The 15,285-nt window shown below is 30.5% G+C and overlaps 1 protein-coding gene across 5 annotated transcripts in view; it reads left to right on the forward strand.

Annotated features, from left to right (window-relative positions):
* Sec15 (exocyst complex component Sec15) overlaps positions 1 to 15,285 on the forward strand; it is a 151,912-nt gene that overhangs the window by 113,472 nt on the left and 23,155 nt on the right. For 4 of the 5 annotated variants that reach the window (XM_035354487.2, XM_035354489.2, XM_035354488.2 and 1 more), the window contains exons 17-18: positions 5,188 to 5,329; positions 8,527 to 8,600. In XM_035354487.2, coding sequence (XP_035210378.2) covers positions 5,188 to 5,329; positions 8,527 to 8,600 — 216 coding nt within the window. Of the gene's footprint in view, positions 1 to 5,187; positions 5,397 to 8,526; positions 8,601 to 15,285 lie in introns of all 5 variants that reach the window. The other variant, XR_015042585.1, reaches the window with a different exon arrangement.

A 15,285-nucleotide genomic window follows, 5' to 3' on the forward strand; every position in this document is an offset into this window, starting at 1 on the left:
CTTTTTTCTGGAACATTCACATCACAATTTTGATATTTCAGAAAAGGATTTCCAAAAAATTTTTATACACAGTGTCACAATTATAAAAGATTTTATGTACCGATTAGTTATTACGAATGATCATGAATCTTAAAATTTACACCAATTTTCACATTGATAAGTAATACTTATCATTTGGAATAGCACGATTGAAATTATGGTTTTACTTTTATTACTACATTTTACAATTTTCTTATTTTACACAAACTAGAAGACCCCATGGCTTTCTTCTAGTACACACATCTAGCTACTTGGGGAAATCCACTTTAAACAGACTCATGTACTCATGTCAGACTTTCCCATGATTCACTGTGAACACAGAATAACAAACCTGTGTAGATTTCTTCATAATTAGAACTGGCCGAAAAATATAATGACAGAACAATTTTGGAGGCATTGAAATATGAACACTGAGATGCAGATACATAGGAATACTAATTGCGTAGATACTTGATGCTTAGAGCGTCCATCCATTTTAAAGAAGAAGCAGTTGAGCCGGATTAAATTCCTTTTTTATTTATTTAAATTCCCATTTGTGGCCACATTATTTGGCACTCTGCTCGTGCCTATTAAAGAACATTTACAATTTTTGATATTAGAAGCAAATATAGCAGCTCATACGTGATTGCAGTAAAGCATCTGGTGAAGATGAAAGCACAAGCAAAAGTGATGCATCAGTTCATAGAAAGAGGAGATGGAATCAAAAGTTTCAGTTTTTAGTTTTGGTTATAATTTGGTGATTGGTCAAGAGGCATCTGCATTAAGGATTGCGAAAGATTGCATGATTAATTTGAATGATGCAGTTTGGACTTAAGCGCTATTTTTAGAACAGATAAGTGAAGTTCCCAAATGAAATAAAAGAGGTTATAGTGAATTAAATTTAGAAGTTTGCTTTCATTTTTTATCTTGCATATATATATATACAGTCAAAAGTCTTTAAATCGGACTCGTCGGGACTTCGGCGGTTCCGGATTATAGATCATCAGTTTAAATCCGGTAAGATGGCATTCTGAAATTATAAAATTAAAAATATGAAACCGTAATTTATGAAATAAAAGAGCAATTGTGATCTAAAGGGTATCAAAATTTACAAAAAAAAAAAAAAAAAAAAAAAAAAAAAAAAAAAAAAAGAAGCTTAATATTTATTTGTTTACTTTATTAAACATTTCTTTCAATGCGCGCATGCATAAAGCATACATTACGCGTAGTCGAAATTAGAAAATTGCAACCAGAAAACTATTTGATGTGTATTCGTGATATTTATAATGACGAGGAAATGGATTTAAATTATATAGAAGTACATTGAGATGAAACACTACATTTAGTGAGGAATTATAAGCCGAATACAATAAAAACATCTGCCCTGAAGATGAGGATAGTGCTGACAGATCAACTTCCAGTTCGTTGCGCTTCGCGACGTCCCCCCCCTTCCGCAGAGCAGCGTGAAATTGATAAACAGATTTCGGAATGGTTAGAGAAACAAAGGATACGCCTTTATCCATTTTTTGCAGCAATTCCACTTTTTTGTTTGATGGACATCGAAACATGCTTTCGCTTTGCAGATCCTTTGGCAGCTCCAGCATCGGAAATTCTATTTGACATAATTGAAAGTTCACGCTTACTTTTATAAAATTGCTCTAACAGTCTGCAGAAAATAATAAGCCGGATCCAATTCGAAGAGTAAGGACTAACGCAATCTGCAACAGTAACTGAAATAGATAATTAGATAATTTTAGCTTAGCTTATATCGTCTGTAATACATTAAACGTGCATGCGTAAACGTATCACGTGCATGCGCATGTGTTAACGCATTATGCATTGACGCATGCGCAGAAAGTTTGTAGCTTTGAGGTCCAGCTTATAGATCATTCCGGATTATGGGTGTCCGGATTAATGACTTTTGACTGTATATATACATATACCCGCTTTCTTACCCAGCTTGAAAGTCCTTAACAGGCCTTTATTTTCACAATAGTTGGTTTAGTTACAAAACATTCTGTTACAGATGTGTTTTAAATGCTGAAAATATTCATGTTTTGGTAATATCAAATAAAAGAATAAATTTTTTCTTGACAAATAATGAAATCTAACTTTTAATGTGCATTCCCGGTTTCTAAAATTATATTTGGGAAAGGTTTTATATGAAAGAATAAAATTAGAAGACGTTTGACTCCCATATGATAAAAATTGGCTGGGATATATAATGTGCAATTTTTGATGCCATTTGCAACTTGCGTTGAGGGATCGGTTAAGTAAATTATAATAATTCGAGGAAATAAGTTTAAATGAAATGCAACAAAAAATGTGCATAATTTAATAGGCCATGCAAAGAAGTCATGATATCCCCCATCAGATTATTTAATTTATAATGCTAAAAAATCCCAAAATCCCAGTTCCCCCCCCCTCTTCCAAGTTAAGGGTAGTCAAGTTAATTTAAGTATTGAATACCTGTGAAGCTGTTTGTCTTTTAAATATATGTTGTTTGGTAATTTTATCACATATAAAACCCTGTCTTAATAAGAGCTCTGATTCCTAGCTATGTTAAAATCTCAAATCTCATTATATTGTACAAGATGCTTGAAAAAAGTAGTTGTAGGCAGTATTTCTTTAAATTTAATCTTAGATTTACACATAAACAGAATTTCAGGAAACTTTTTTTGGGAGTCTTAAATCTCTAGATGTGAGTAGTTTTCTGGGGGGGACTTTAGTAATGAACACAGCACAGTAAATATTTGTCTCAATAAATATTAATTAGTAAAAATTAAAACAAAATTGTCTTTATATCGAAAATTATAGAGGTATTCAATGTGAATTTATTGACATCAGTCATTTTTCCATGCTTATTACGACTCAATTCAAAACTTTTAAAAAAAATTAGGGAGCAGCTATGAAACAGAAGTTGCTGGTTTTGAAAGTTAATTGTTTTCTATCGAATAAAGCATCATTTATCATTAAATTTGTATCTGCCCCTTTTTTATTTCTTATGAACATATTAATTTGTCTTATGGAATTTTTCACATAAAAGTATGGATTCTTATTTTTTAACTATTTAAAGCTTGTTGGTTGTATTGGAATTTGCTTTCTATAAACATTGCAAAAACACTATACAAAATATTATACTTTCTTTCCCAGAACTCTTCGCACTCACATAATCACAGATTTGAGATTATTTTCATCAAATTGTACTAACTTTGTTCATGCTTTTTTAAAGTGTCTTTTAAAGTTCATGCTAATGTATTTCTTACTAAGCATCTTACAAGTTCTGATCTAAAGCAATTAAAAATAAAGTATCAGATAAGAAATAGAAGATTTTATATGTTGACAGAACTTCACAAATAATTTAAACTCTTCTACTGAATTAAAAATTTTGTACGCCTTATTTACACTGGTCATCCATCAACATTAAAGGATAATGGCAGAACTAGAAAATAACTGTTACTTATGAAAAATTATTCATAGAAATTTGTACATATGCATTAATTAACATAAATTACAATGTTGGCAGTTGATTATTCACAATTTATTGAAATTAAAACCAAATTTATGGAAACTGGAAAATGATGGAAAAATTAAGTCGCCTTTTGTGGAAAAATGTTTTCTAATAGGTGTATGGTTACTTCAGATATGCTAATATGGTTGTATGGTTACATAGGACAGATATGCATACTTCATGTCTTGATTTCATAGACTTTACCAATGTGTTGCTCAAATCTTGTGGAATTGCATGCCACTCTTCTAAACGTGCACTTTTCAGCTCTTGGATGGTTTGGGAAAAATTTGGCATGCTGAAAATTGGCACCGTAAGGCATCCCACACATGCTTTATTGGGTTTAAGTTAGGTGAGTAAAGTGGCTAATCTTTTCAAGCGATATATTCTGTTTGCAAGTATTCTGACACCATTTATGCTCAATGAAGCCGAAAATTGTCTTCCGTTAGCAAAAATTCTAGGCTAACAGCACCTCAAAAAGTCTAACTTGTGATTCTAATACCTTATCTACGTATCTTTGAGCAGTTGCAGAACCTCCTTGAAAGATATGTAGCTAGTACGGGCATTTGTTATGATTCCTCCCCAAACCATTAAACCATATTTCAAGACAAGGGAAGGCAAGTTGCGAGTTCCTTCCTCTCTCCAGATCCAAACATGTCTAGAATCACTGTTCAGATTATATCTGGACTTATCAGTAAATAATACTCAAGACCAATCATCTTGGCTTCATTGAGTATGACGACGGCACCACTGGAAGCCGAAGTGAGTGGGACACAAACCATTGACTTTCTTGCATATAGTCCAATCTCATTAAGCCTTTGTGCAGCAGTAGAATAATTAATTCGAGTTCCTGTGGCAGCCTGAAAGTCTAAACCAAATCTCTTATAGTCTCTTTCATTGAGACAAGAATAACAGAAACTGGGCTATGATACAGTTGTTGCACATGGTCGCCCTTGATGAGGCTCTCTGTCAACTGATCCAATGCTTAAGAAGTGGCTCCAAACTCTTGATATGACACTTACAGACATCATACAAGATATGAGGAATATTCAAATCTTGTATGACATCTATTTGTGTTTGACCTCCCTTGATTCTACCAATTATTCACCAGTTTTGACTTTCACTTAAATTATGCCTTTGAGCCATAACTATTGAATATAGATCACTCTCAGAAACCACATTCACATTAAACAACACTGCAGACCAGAATTCCAATATGCGTCCATTGCACACCACATTGTCAATGTTCAAATTTGCATATTTCTGGTGCTAACGTTTGCACGGAAATGCAATTTTATGTTTGTTTATATTTAATTAGTACAAATAGTTACAGCATTATAGGCATTGGCTGAAACATTAATTTAGTGTGCATATTTTTTCTCATTATTGTATCATTTTGATGATCAGTGTATTATAGCTATCTCTTCCATATTATAAGTATTTTACCACATTAATCTTTAAGAAAGAATTTACTCAATTTGCCCTAAAAATTTATAATTTTATTAAAAGATAGTATGAATGAAAAATTAAAAACATTTTCTGCAAGTGTGACAGAAGTCTTTTATTTGGGGGGGGGATGAGTGATTTAAGATATTAAAACTTGTATTTCTATATAAACTGTTTGTCATGTGGATTTTTAAATGTATGTAATTTTTTTAAAGGATAAAGTTGCTCAAACAGCTTGTATGTCATCGTGCAAACATATTGCAAGTGCTCTCATGGGTTTTCTTTTGGATAAAGAAGTCAAACATATATCTATTGGGGCTTTACAACAATTCAACTTAGATGTGATGCAGTGTGAAGGTATTCTGGAGTTTTTTAGTGCTATCACATTTTATTTTGAAAATTTCACAAAGAATAATTAAATCTTGTAAGTTTTACCTTCAAACATAAAAAATGATTGCATTCATTCAGTTTGTGACTTTTATATTACTTATAAGATTCTGTAAATATATGGGATTCTATTCCTCTCCATTACTCTGATGTGTAATGTCTCAAGAAAAATTATTCATACTTATTTTCCCCTTCATCACTGGTTTGTGGATTTATCTGAATTCTTCTAGCATGTACTATGTAAAACATGATCCTGTCAGTATTACTGACCTGCACATCTCTAATTATATTATGCTTGTCACAGTTTCATTCAAGGCAATTCTGAAAATCAAATATTAATATTGCATCAAATATGGGGGGGGGACCCTCGTCTGAGTGCATTTAACAGTTGTAAAGAAAGTTCATGGAAGGATGCTACATGTTTTATTAACTATTAATCCTAGGCATGTATTTCCAATTACTGTAAATCCCCCTTAACATGAACTCCCTTTAAAGCAAACACCAGTTAACATTTACAAAATTTTGGTCCTGGCAGCAATGTATATGATCTTACAGGAAGTTTTAGATGTTAATGTGCATTTCAGTTAGCATGAATTACAAACTGTTTTTTAGTCCATTGCATTATTAGATTTTGTCATTTAACATGAACTTTAAAAGTTTTTAATATTTTCCCCCCTGTTGTTTCTCTGCTGAGCTGCATTGAGAAATGTTCCGTTCCATTTAATTGAAAACCTCGCAGAATACAGTGGATACTTTACCTTGCATCTCTTCTCACCATAAGAAACCTGGGCTCGACAGCTCATCGTTTCATAATTGGCTTCCTTGTTTTAATAGTCGATTACTGGCTCAGAATAGGCAAGTGTTTGTGACACTGGCCAGATATACGGGCCATAACATAACATGATCTGAACTAAATCAATGTAAAGGTTCATTCCCCCACCCAATACAACAAGCTGTTTTCAAGATCAAGGCATTATTGCAGTTATGAAGAGATCTTATCGCAAGTGACTTGTGAGCGCTGCAGTACGCACTGCTAAAAAAATTATGGAAATGCCAGCTTGGAGATTGATGCAATAAAAGGTATCGATGCACTTTGAAAATCCGTGTCATTACAACACATATTGAACTGTTTTAGCAGAGCCTGAAGTTATAAAGATTTTAATCCTGTTGCCGAGTTAGATGGTGACAACATTATGATGTACAAGCAGTTGTGTCTGAGGTGCAAGAAATGTTATCAGAAGAAAGTGAGGAGGACAGTATCATTCCACTCACCCATCTGGAAGTGTTACATGTCTTGAATCCCGTAAATCGTTTTTCTGCCAAATCCAAATTGACCACTAGTTTTATGGAAGCCATAAGTGCAGTTGGCTATGGCATTTTCATTCCCATCTACAATGGTGCAATAACAGGAATTTTTCACCAGAAAATGATCTGTGAGTGCACTTTTTCAAATTACCAAACAGTAATTAATATAATACCATAGTATTTTTATGATGACATACATAATGTAATGTAACTATATGCTGTAAATGGTTAATGTGTAGAAAAAAATTATGCCGAAAGTAGAATTTGAGCTCCCAGTTAACACAAGCTCTTGAGTTTTCAGGCCCTTGAGTTGCATGTTAACAAAGGTTTACTATATAAAGGTTTTCTTAAATATGGTTGATAATTTTACGTAAGCAATTCCAGCACGATAATTTTACGTAAGCAATTCCAGCACTAGGCATAGAATGTTTTAGAAAATATAAAATTTTATCCTTTATATGATCTTTGTAGAACAAAATGCCCGAATAAAAAAAATATTTACTATACTGATTAAGTTAAATGCTGAAGATTCTGTACATTTATTTACTGATGTAGATCACTTTTTAATTAAATTCACCTTTGCTCTAAAATTTTCTCTGCAAAACCAAATTTGTCAGTTAATGATTTCATACTGGGTAAAACAGTACACTTTATTATTAACATCGTATCTGGTTCCAAGAAAATATCATTTGAAAATATAGAATTTTATGTCTTTTGCATTTGACTTAATAAAGTATAATAAACACTGTAGTAATTTGACTTTTATTCTGTGCAGTCAGTGATCATATAAAAAGCTAAATTGTGTATTTTCAAAACTAATCTAATGAATTTAATCCTGTATTTAGGAGCAGTGCATTTGATTACTATGTAAATGTTGTACAAATAAAGTTTGATGTACTTCCCAAAAATAATAAAAATTTAAGGGGGAAGTGATTAGTTGTTTTGATGAATTTTTATCAGAAAGGAACCTAAGGTGATTAAATAAGAAATGGGTTTTCTCAGTAATGAATTAGTGAAAGTGAAAATGATCTGGCGCTGATTATTGCTTTCATGCACAATTCCTTCGGAGAATTTGGATTGGAGGTAAATTGTGCTAAAAGTTGAGAACATATGACTACTGATTCATTAGAGCCACAGTGAATTGTACTAATTAGATGGAGTTCAGAAATGAAATGTTCAGTCATCACATTTAAAAACACATGGAGATCTAAAGCTGTGCATAACTGGTACAAGCAAAGGTAGTTTTTTTTTTTTTTTTTTTTTTTTTTTTTAACTGTTGGAATGCCAGAAGTTAAGTAGAGTAATTCTGTACTCTCAGCAGTGAAACACAATGGAGAAGAAAGAAAGAAAGACGAAATTAAATATAAGAAATTAAAATAACAGAAAGCTGGGAACTGATAGTTTTGCTAATATAACGCTTAACTTATCTCATCCAGGGTTTTTCTGTGAAATACAAGATACCACACACAGACTGTGACCCTTTTGTCCTTAGTTGCCTGCAGTTTTTGGTATTCCGTAAATTTAAAATGCATAATGGTATAGTAGCAAAAGAGCCCCTCTTCCTACCTGAAAAAAATGTCTAATAGTTCTTAACAATGTTCTACATAGCATTCTTCCAACAATTAAAGGACTGTTGAATTAAAACTATTTGTTGCCACAAAGTGTTTATAGAAGTGTTAAAAAGTGTTCACAGAACAGAAGCCTAACTCTCTGTTTTTCTCAAATTAAAGATCATTTTTTTAATTAAGCCTTTTAAAATGTAACAGTTAATGAATTTTTGTATTTATCTAAACTGTTGAACATAAATTCATGCTTGATTTTTCTTCTTTCATAAATTAAAAATTTTGTGCATATAATTGCAGTTTTTGCAAATTGTGTTCCTGTCAGAGGTTTTGAAGAAGGAATTTTATTGATGTGCTTTGCTGAATTGAGACAGGTATGCCATGTAACTATTATAGATTTCTCTGTATGGGAGGTGAAAAGCATTTCATGAAGGTCTTCTTTGTTTATATATATTATTTAATTAAACAGAAGAAATTAATTCTTTTCTGGCAAAGGTCTAAAAAGTATAAGAAAGAAGGAGGTATCATCACTGGTAAAAGACTGTTTATGAGATTGAGAGAAACATGAAATAGGCCCATTAATTAGTAACAGAATAGAATAGCCAGAACAAATTTTGTAATTTACATTATTAACAAATCTTTAACTAACAGATATCCAACTTATTCTGCCTTTTGAAGGTTTAGGAATAAATTATCATTAGTTAACAGATTTAAATAGAGTATTTAATACCTGCTTTCCTGAGACAATAAATTATAAATTTAGTTGGTACTAAATTATTTTGAAGTGTCTGAATTAGTATTAATAATATTTCATTTTCGAAATCAAGTGCATCAGTACAAGTGTTTTTGAATCATTGTATTTGACTAATGACTGGGTTAAATTTTGATTTTACTTTTGATTTTGAAATTAACATTTTAATCTATCTGAAAGAATAAATTTTATTTTTACTCTCGGTTTTGGATTTGATTATAAAAGAATGTTTGAATCTAAAATAATAGGCTAATTTTATTTTTGATTTTGAGTTTAATTATAAAAGAAAGTTTTACTCTAAAATAATATATTCATTTATACATTTTTTCTGTTAATGTCTTCTTTTATATATCTTAATTTTTACAAATATTGATAATTTTTTATTATTATATTTACAATACTATGAGAGTGTCAGAGAATAGTTTTTCTAAAATAAGGATATTTTCAAACTCGGTTTTTAACGTATGAATTAGAAAAAATTTTATTTTAGATTTTATTTATGATAAAAAAATTTTTGACTTCAGTTGACCAATATCTTTCTAATAATTGAGTATTGTTCTTAACTTATAAAACAACTCTAACAAAATTACTAATTTGATCCTTATTGAAAAAAAGACAAAACACTCTCACTTAATTTGGTTATTGTTAATTGACAGTAGATTGGGTTGTGCCCCTTCACAAGTCAATCTGCCATCAGTAACAATAACTACTTTTTCATTACTTTGGATTTTGAATTTAATGTTTGGAATTTTGGCAGTCAAAGGATTATTCTGTACAGATTTTAAATAATTTTTGCTACGACCGATTTTAAATAATTTTTACTACAATAGATCTAGGTAACTTTGGATACTGACTTGGAAAGCTACTTAAAAATACTCACTAAAGTTTTTTCTAATAATTCATAGCATTAATTAAATTTCTTTTCCTTAGAGATGATATATAAATACTTTTTATAATAATAAATTATTGTGTTATTACTTAACTGCTTTAGTGCAAGTTTTAGGCATTATAAATTACTCATAATTTTTTTACATATATATAATGGGTAAAGCTGAAAAGGCAGTATTAAGACAGACAATGAAAAAATGAAAACTTCTACATATTCAATTCATGAGTTAATAAGTTAATAATTCAACATAACATACATGGCAGTTCAAATTTTTTTTTAATTACCAAACTTTAACCAAAATAATATATCCTATTTAATATGTTATTTGTTAATTTGCCAATTTTTTCAAAAACTCTTTTTTTTTTTTTTTTTCTAAGCACTATGTTGTGTTACAACAATGATATATAGGGCATTTCTTATTGAATGAGATAAAAAGAAAGTATACCTGTGAATGCTATAATTACTTTATTTTGATAAGTCAGATTTTACATTAAAACTATTGCTATCCAAGTGTCTGTAAATATTCTGTGTGGGCACCTTTGGTGACATAGCAAAAATCTATGCGGTATTCCACTTCCTGCCATACTCGTGATAGAATATTCTTTGTTAATGAGTCGAGCACTTCAGTTATCTGCTGCTTCAATTGCTGTAAATCATGGGGAAATAGAGGCGCAAACAATTTGTCCTTAACAAAAACCCATAGGGAAAAATCACAAGGGGTTAGATCCGGGGATCTCAGTGACCTATAAAGTAATGGCACATTGTTTGACCCAGCACGGCCAATCCAGCTATGAGGTAGACCATCATTTATGTCCTGGCATACATTTTCATGCCAATGTGATAGAGCATTGTCTTGCTGCAGAATGAAGCCAGAAACTGTTTTCTCCAACTGAGGGAACAATCGCTCTGATAGCCTATCTTGGTAAATGGAGCCATTAATTGAGTTTTCCACAAAGAAAAAATTACCAAAAATACAACGGTTGGAAATGGCGCAGAAAACATTCACCTTTGGAGAATCATGCATATGTTCCATGACACCATTAGGATTTTTTATGTCCTAAAAATCATAAAATATAGTGATTAACTTTGCCAGAAATGTGAAAAGTTTCTTCTTCCATAAACACAAGTTGCGAAACCATCTACCTCTAGCTTATTTTGCAAATTTTTTCAGAAAGCTTTACCAATGTTTTATTGAAAAGTTTTAACACCTGTACCATCTGAAAGGTATATGGCCAGAATTATAGACATTTTCATAACACACGCCACACTGTTTCATGAGGTACATTAAGTTCAGAACTTACATGATACATTCATTTTGTGAGGCTTCGTAAAAACATTTCACAAATTTTTTCAGCCACTTTGGTTTTGGCTCCTTTTGTCTCGGGCTTGTTTTCTTACACAAGCTGACTCTGTCCTGAAACTGCTTCACACATCATTCTATGTTATGTTGATGCAGTGGTTTTTTTTATCAAATTTCATGCAATTTGTGTGTGAATGATGATAAACAGTGATGTTTTCGCATATTCAAAACACAGTATGCTTTCTCTTGCATTCCTTCCATTTTGATTAACAGTGTCTCTATTTTCATAACCAGAAAATTTTTAATTAAAGCATTCTTGCATTACATTAAACTTTTAATCGTTAATTAATTTTAAATAGTGATTTTAATAATCTTTAAAGTCTTCTTACATATTTACTATTATGGTAGTAAACCTAGCAAAGCATTCACAGGTTTTTGGCCACTCTGCATGCACTCAACTTATAAAGAATCTCTATTATGTTGAGAGTGTATGCTAGTTAGATGCTATTTCAGTTTAACACAGGTCACTGCAGATATAAACCTGTCATCTTGTTTTTAGAATGATATGGTGTAATTTATATTTTGTATATTTTCTTGGAAGTAAGATACAATACATACATATATAGAATCTATTAACATGATTTTGTATGTTTTTTGTAAAAGATTAAGACTGTAATTTTCATAAAAGCAAGTGGTGAATGTTAAGTGTTTACTTAAAAAATATCTAGGAAAGCAAATTTTTCTGGTTTGGCTAGGTTTATTTGAGCATGGCAAAACACTTGAGGGCTATCTGCCTGAGAGGAATGATGCCTTTGTGGAGGACTTTCTGAGGGAAACTAGCTCATGTTATACAGGCAACATGGACATTTTTATTTTGATGAATCACAAAAACAGCCATTCAGCCAACCCGTTCACTGGGATTCAAACCTAGACCAAACTACTAGTGTTTAACAACTTCACTGCTCGGCTGCTAGTGGACACAAATTTTTCAAATATATTTTTATTTTCTATATGCTTTTTAATGCACCATGCTGTCCATTATATAAGCAATATACCTGAAGATTTTTCAGAGGCTACTGGTATGTGGTAACATTCATATTGGAAATTTAAATGACTGCATTTAATGTTAATTTATTCAAAATTTGCTTTATTTATTTAGGATTCATTATAAATTTCATAAAAGTTTCATATAAATTAATAGATTATTAAATAGATTCATTATAAATGTCATAAAAGTTTCATATTCAAAATTTGCTTTATTTATTTAGGATTCATTATAAATTTCATAAAAGTTTCATATACTTGTGAATTAGTGTATTATGACCACTAATGTGTTGTTGCTACTTCATATGCCATGAAAGCATCTTTCCTTTATTTGTATAAGGCCAGATGCTCTGCAAGCATTTTGAAGATGCACTGTATCTCTGGCTTGGAAGTTTCAGTATATCTTTTAATTCCTGTAAATAAAAAGCAGAATTATCTTAAAAAACATGTCATCCTCAAAAGATGCATTTATATTATTTTTTTTTTAATTTAGGGGGGAGGGTAATCAAAGGAAAATGTAGGGTAAGCTCAAAAGAAGTTAAACTTTGCATGGATACCAATTTTGATGCATCAGGAATAAAATGCTAAATGAAGATTTGCTGTGCTGATGTCTGTGTCTAAGAAATCATTTATAGCAGGCTGTTTTATTTTATAGTCAATTTGTTTCTAAATTTCTTTCAAAACTGCCATCAACCTAAAGGCAGGGAGATTTTTCTTCTATTTCTTTAGCTATGAACCTTGAACCTCTTAAACTCACCTATATGATCAAACTGGGTTTCATGTTCTGTGAACAGCTTTTATATTCTTCAATTAACCGAATTGTCAGTGTCGACAGCTTTTATATTCTTCAATTAACCGAATTGTCAGTGTCACTTTGTCATATATGACATAAATATTTTTGCATGGATTACATTCTAGTCTTTTTCCATCCCCCCCAAAAAATATATATATTTTTTTTTAAATTCATGTAAAACTCTATGTTTTTTAGTGCTTTTTTAAAACCCTTACAGAGTTTTGCTTAATATCTAGTCTTCCTCTCCAATTGTTTTAAAAATGTCCAAAATAGTGAAATCTGACCAGTCATAGAAATGTGGCAAAATGGGTATGAAGTGCAAACTATGTGCTTGGATAGTATGGATTTTGCTTGTTAAAATAATTATTTTGCCTACTTTAATTCATTTAAAAAACTCAATATTTATTGAATAGTTACAAAGAGTTAAATGCAATATAGAATAGTTATCTATATTGCATTTAACTCTTTGTGTAGACAGAATTTCATGTAATTAAGCATTGTAATGTGAGTATGAAAGATTGTATTTCCTTTGTTATATAACTCATTTTTCACTATAATATGGAATTATTTTATGCTTAAATACAGTCACTTCTTTTAAATATATTATACAAGACCTGATATTTAAAAAAATATTTTTGCTTTTTTAAAGTTACATTTAAAAATATCCTAAAATTTAAGCTTTGTGTTAATTAAGTTGATGTATTTTTATAAAGTTAATTTCATTATACACCATCTCCTCAAACATCCTTACCCAGCCCTTTATGTTCACAGACATGTACTTCCAGTCACAGAAATATTTGAAATAATGCAAAGATTCATGGTTTCTTATTTTTAATTAACACATTTTTTTTAAAAAATATGAAATCTGACTTTTTATCTGTTCCCTATACTTAAATATAGGAAAATTTTGTATTGATTACAAAAAAAAAAAAAAAAAAAAAAAAAAAAAAAACTGAAATTTTTCAGATTTTAAATTACGTCCAAAGGGGCGTTTTTTTAACGTTTTGAGTGTTACCTTTATTTATTAAATATCATGTTCTTTGCACTTAAACCATAAAATTCAGTTCAAGAGCAATATCGCAAAATAATGTTAAATTAAGCATATCTTTAGAATTTCCGATATACATAGTCTCGCGAGCTGGAGATAAAAGTATTTTTTTTCTATATAACGTTGCCATTTCTCGCTTTTAAAGTATTGAGTTTGTAAATCAAAAATTCGTTAAAGTTTTACAAAATATAAAATCTATAATAAAACATATTCCAAATTTGGGATTTCAGATGCCCATATTCGCAGTAGGATTTCGTCATTCAAAATTCAATGGCTCTATGTACCATTGTTTTATCACAATGCGAGAAATAGACAATCATTTATGCAGATTTTTCATTATTTAATTTCTTCAAATATAATGCAGGACTCTAACATTTTGTGGCAAAAGTTTGAAAAGTGAACCGACGTTTATGAGTCCGACGCAAAATGCCAAAACGAAAGCAATAGTCCTTCAGGACTGAAATCCCTTTGGACTAAAAAAAAAAAAAAGTTAAAAAACACAAGAAGTTTAACTCACACAAAGAATATTGGCAGAAATATTTAGTATTAAAGTCACAGATCATATTTAGAGGCCATACACAAATTGAAGAGCAAGATATTTGCACATGTAAACTAAAAATAAAATACTAATTTAGAAAAAGGTTTCAGGTGTTGAGAGATTAAGTGACTAGCATTTCTGTGAAGATTATTGAGAAATTTAATGATTAATATAAATTTGTTCCATAATGGAGATAATCCTTATTCACATATCTTACAGAAATTGTGTTCTAGAAAACACTGGCAGGCTTCTGTGTTGGTACACAGCCAACTTGTAATATTATTTGCATTAATTAAAAATGGAAAATATTTGTAGCTTAAAATTTTTTTATGTAATAAAACTTCATGAGAATATTAATAACATATTTTTAAACTTTGAAAACTAAATTACTTCTGTGAAATTTTTTTTAGCATATCAAATGTAATCAAATTGTAAATTAAAGACCTTAATAAATCCCCAGTTTATTTACTATTTGATCCCTCAATGCAAATTGAATACGATGTCAAAAATTACTTATCTCAGTCAGTTTTTCTCATACAAGAGTCAAATTTTCCATCTTTTATTTTTCTAACGAGTACAATATTTATTTTTCTAAATGTAAGTACACAGACTAGAGGAGTGTGTGAAAAGTTAGGTTTTATAATTTTTACAAAATTTATAGCTTTAAACTTAAAAATGCTAAAACATAAATCCTTG

Source organism: Stegodyphus dumicola, chromosome 8, assembly GCF_044657685.1.
Source record: "Stegodyphus dumicola isolate Sdum_Otavi_A_Nest chromosome 8, ASM4465768v1".
NCBI classification, from domain to species: Eukaryota; Metazoa; Arthropoda; class Arachnida; order Araneae; family Eresidae; genus Stegodyphus; species Stegodyphus dumicola.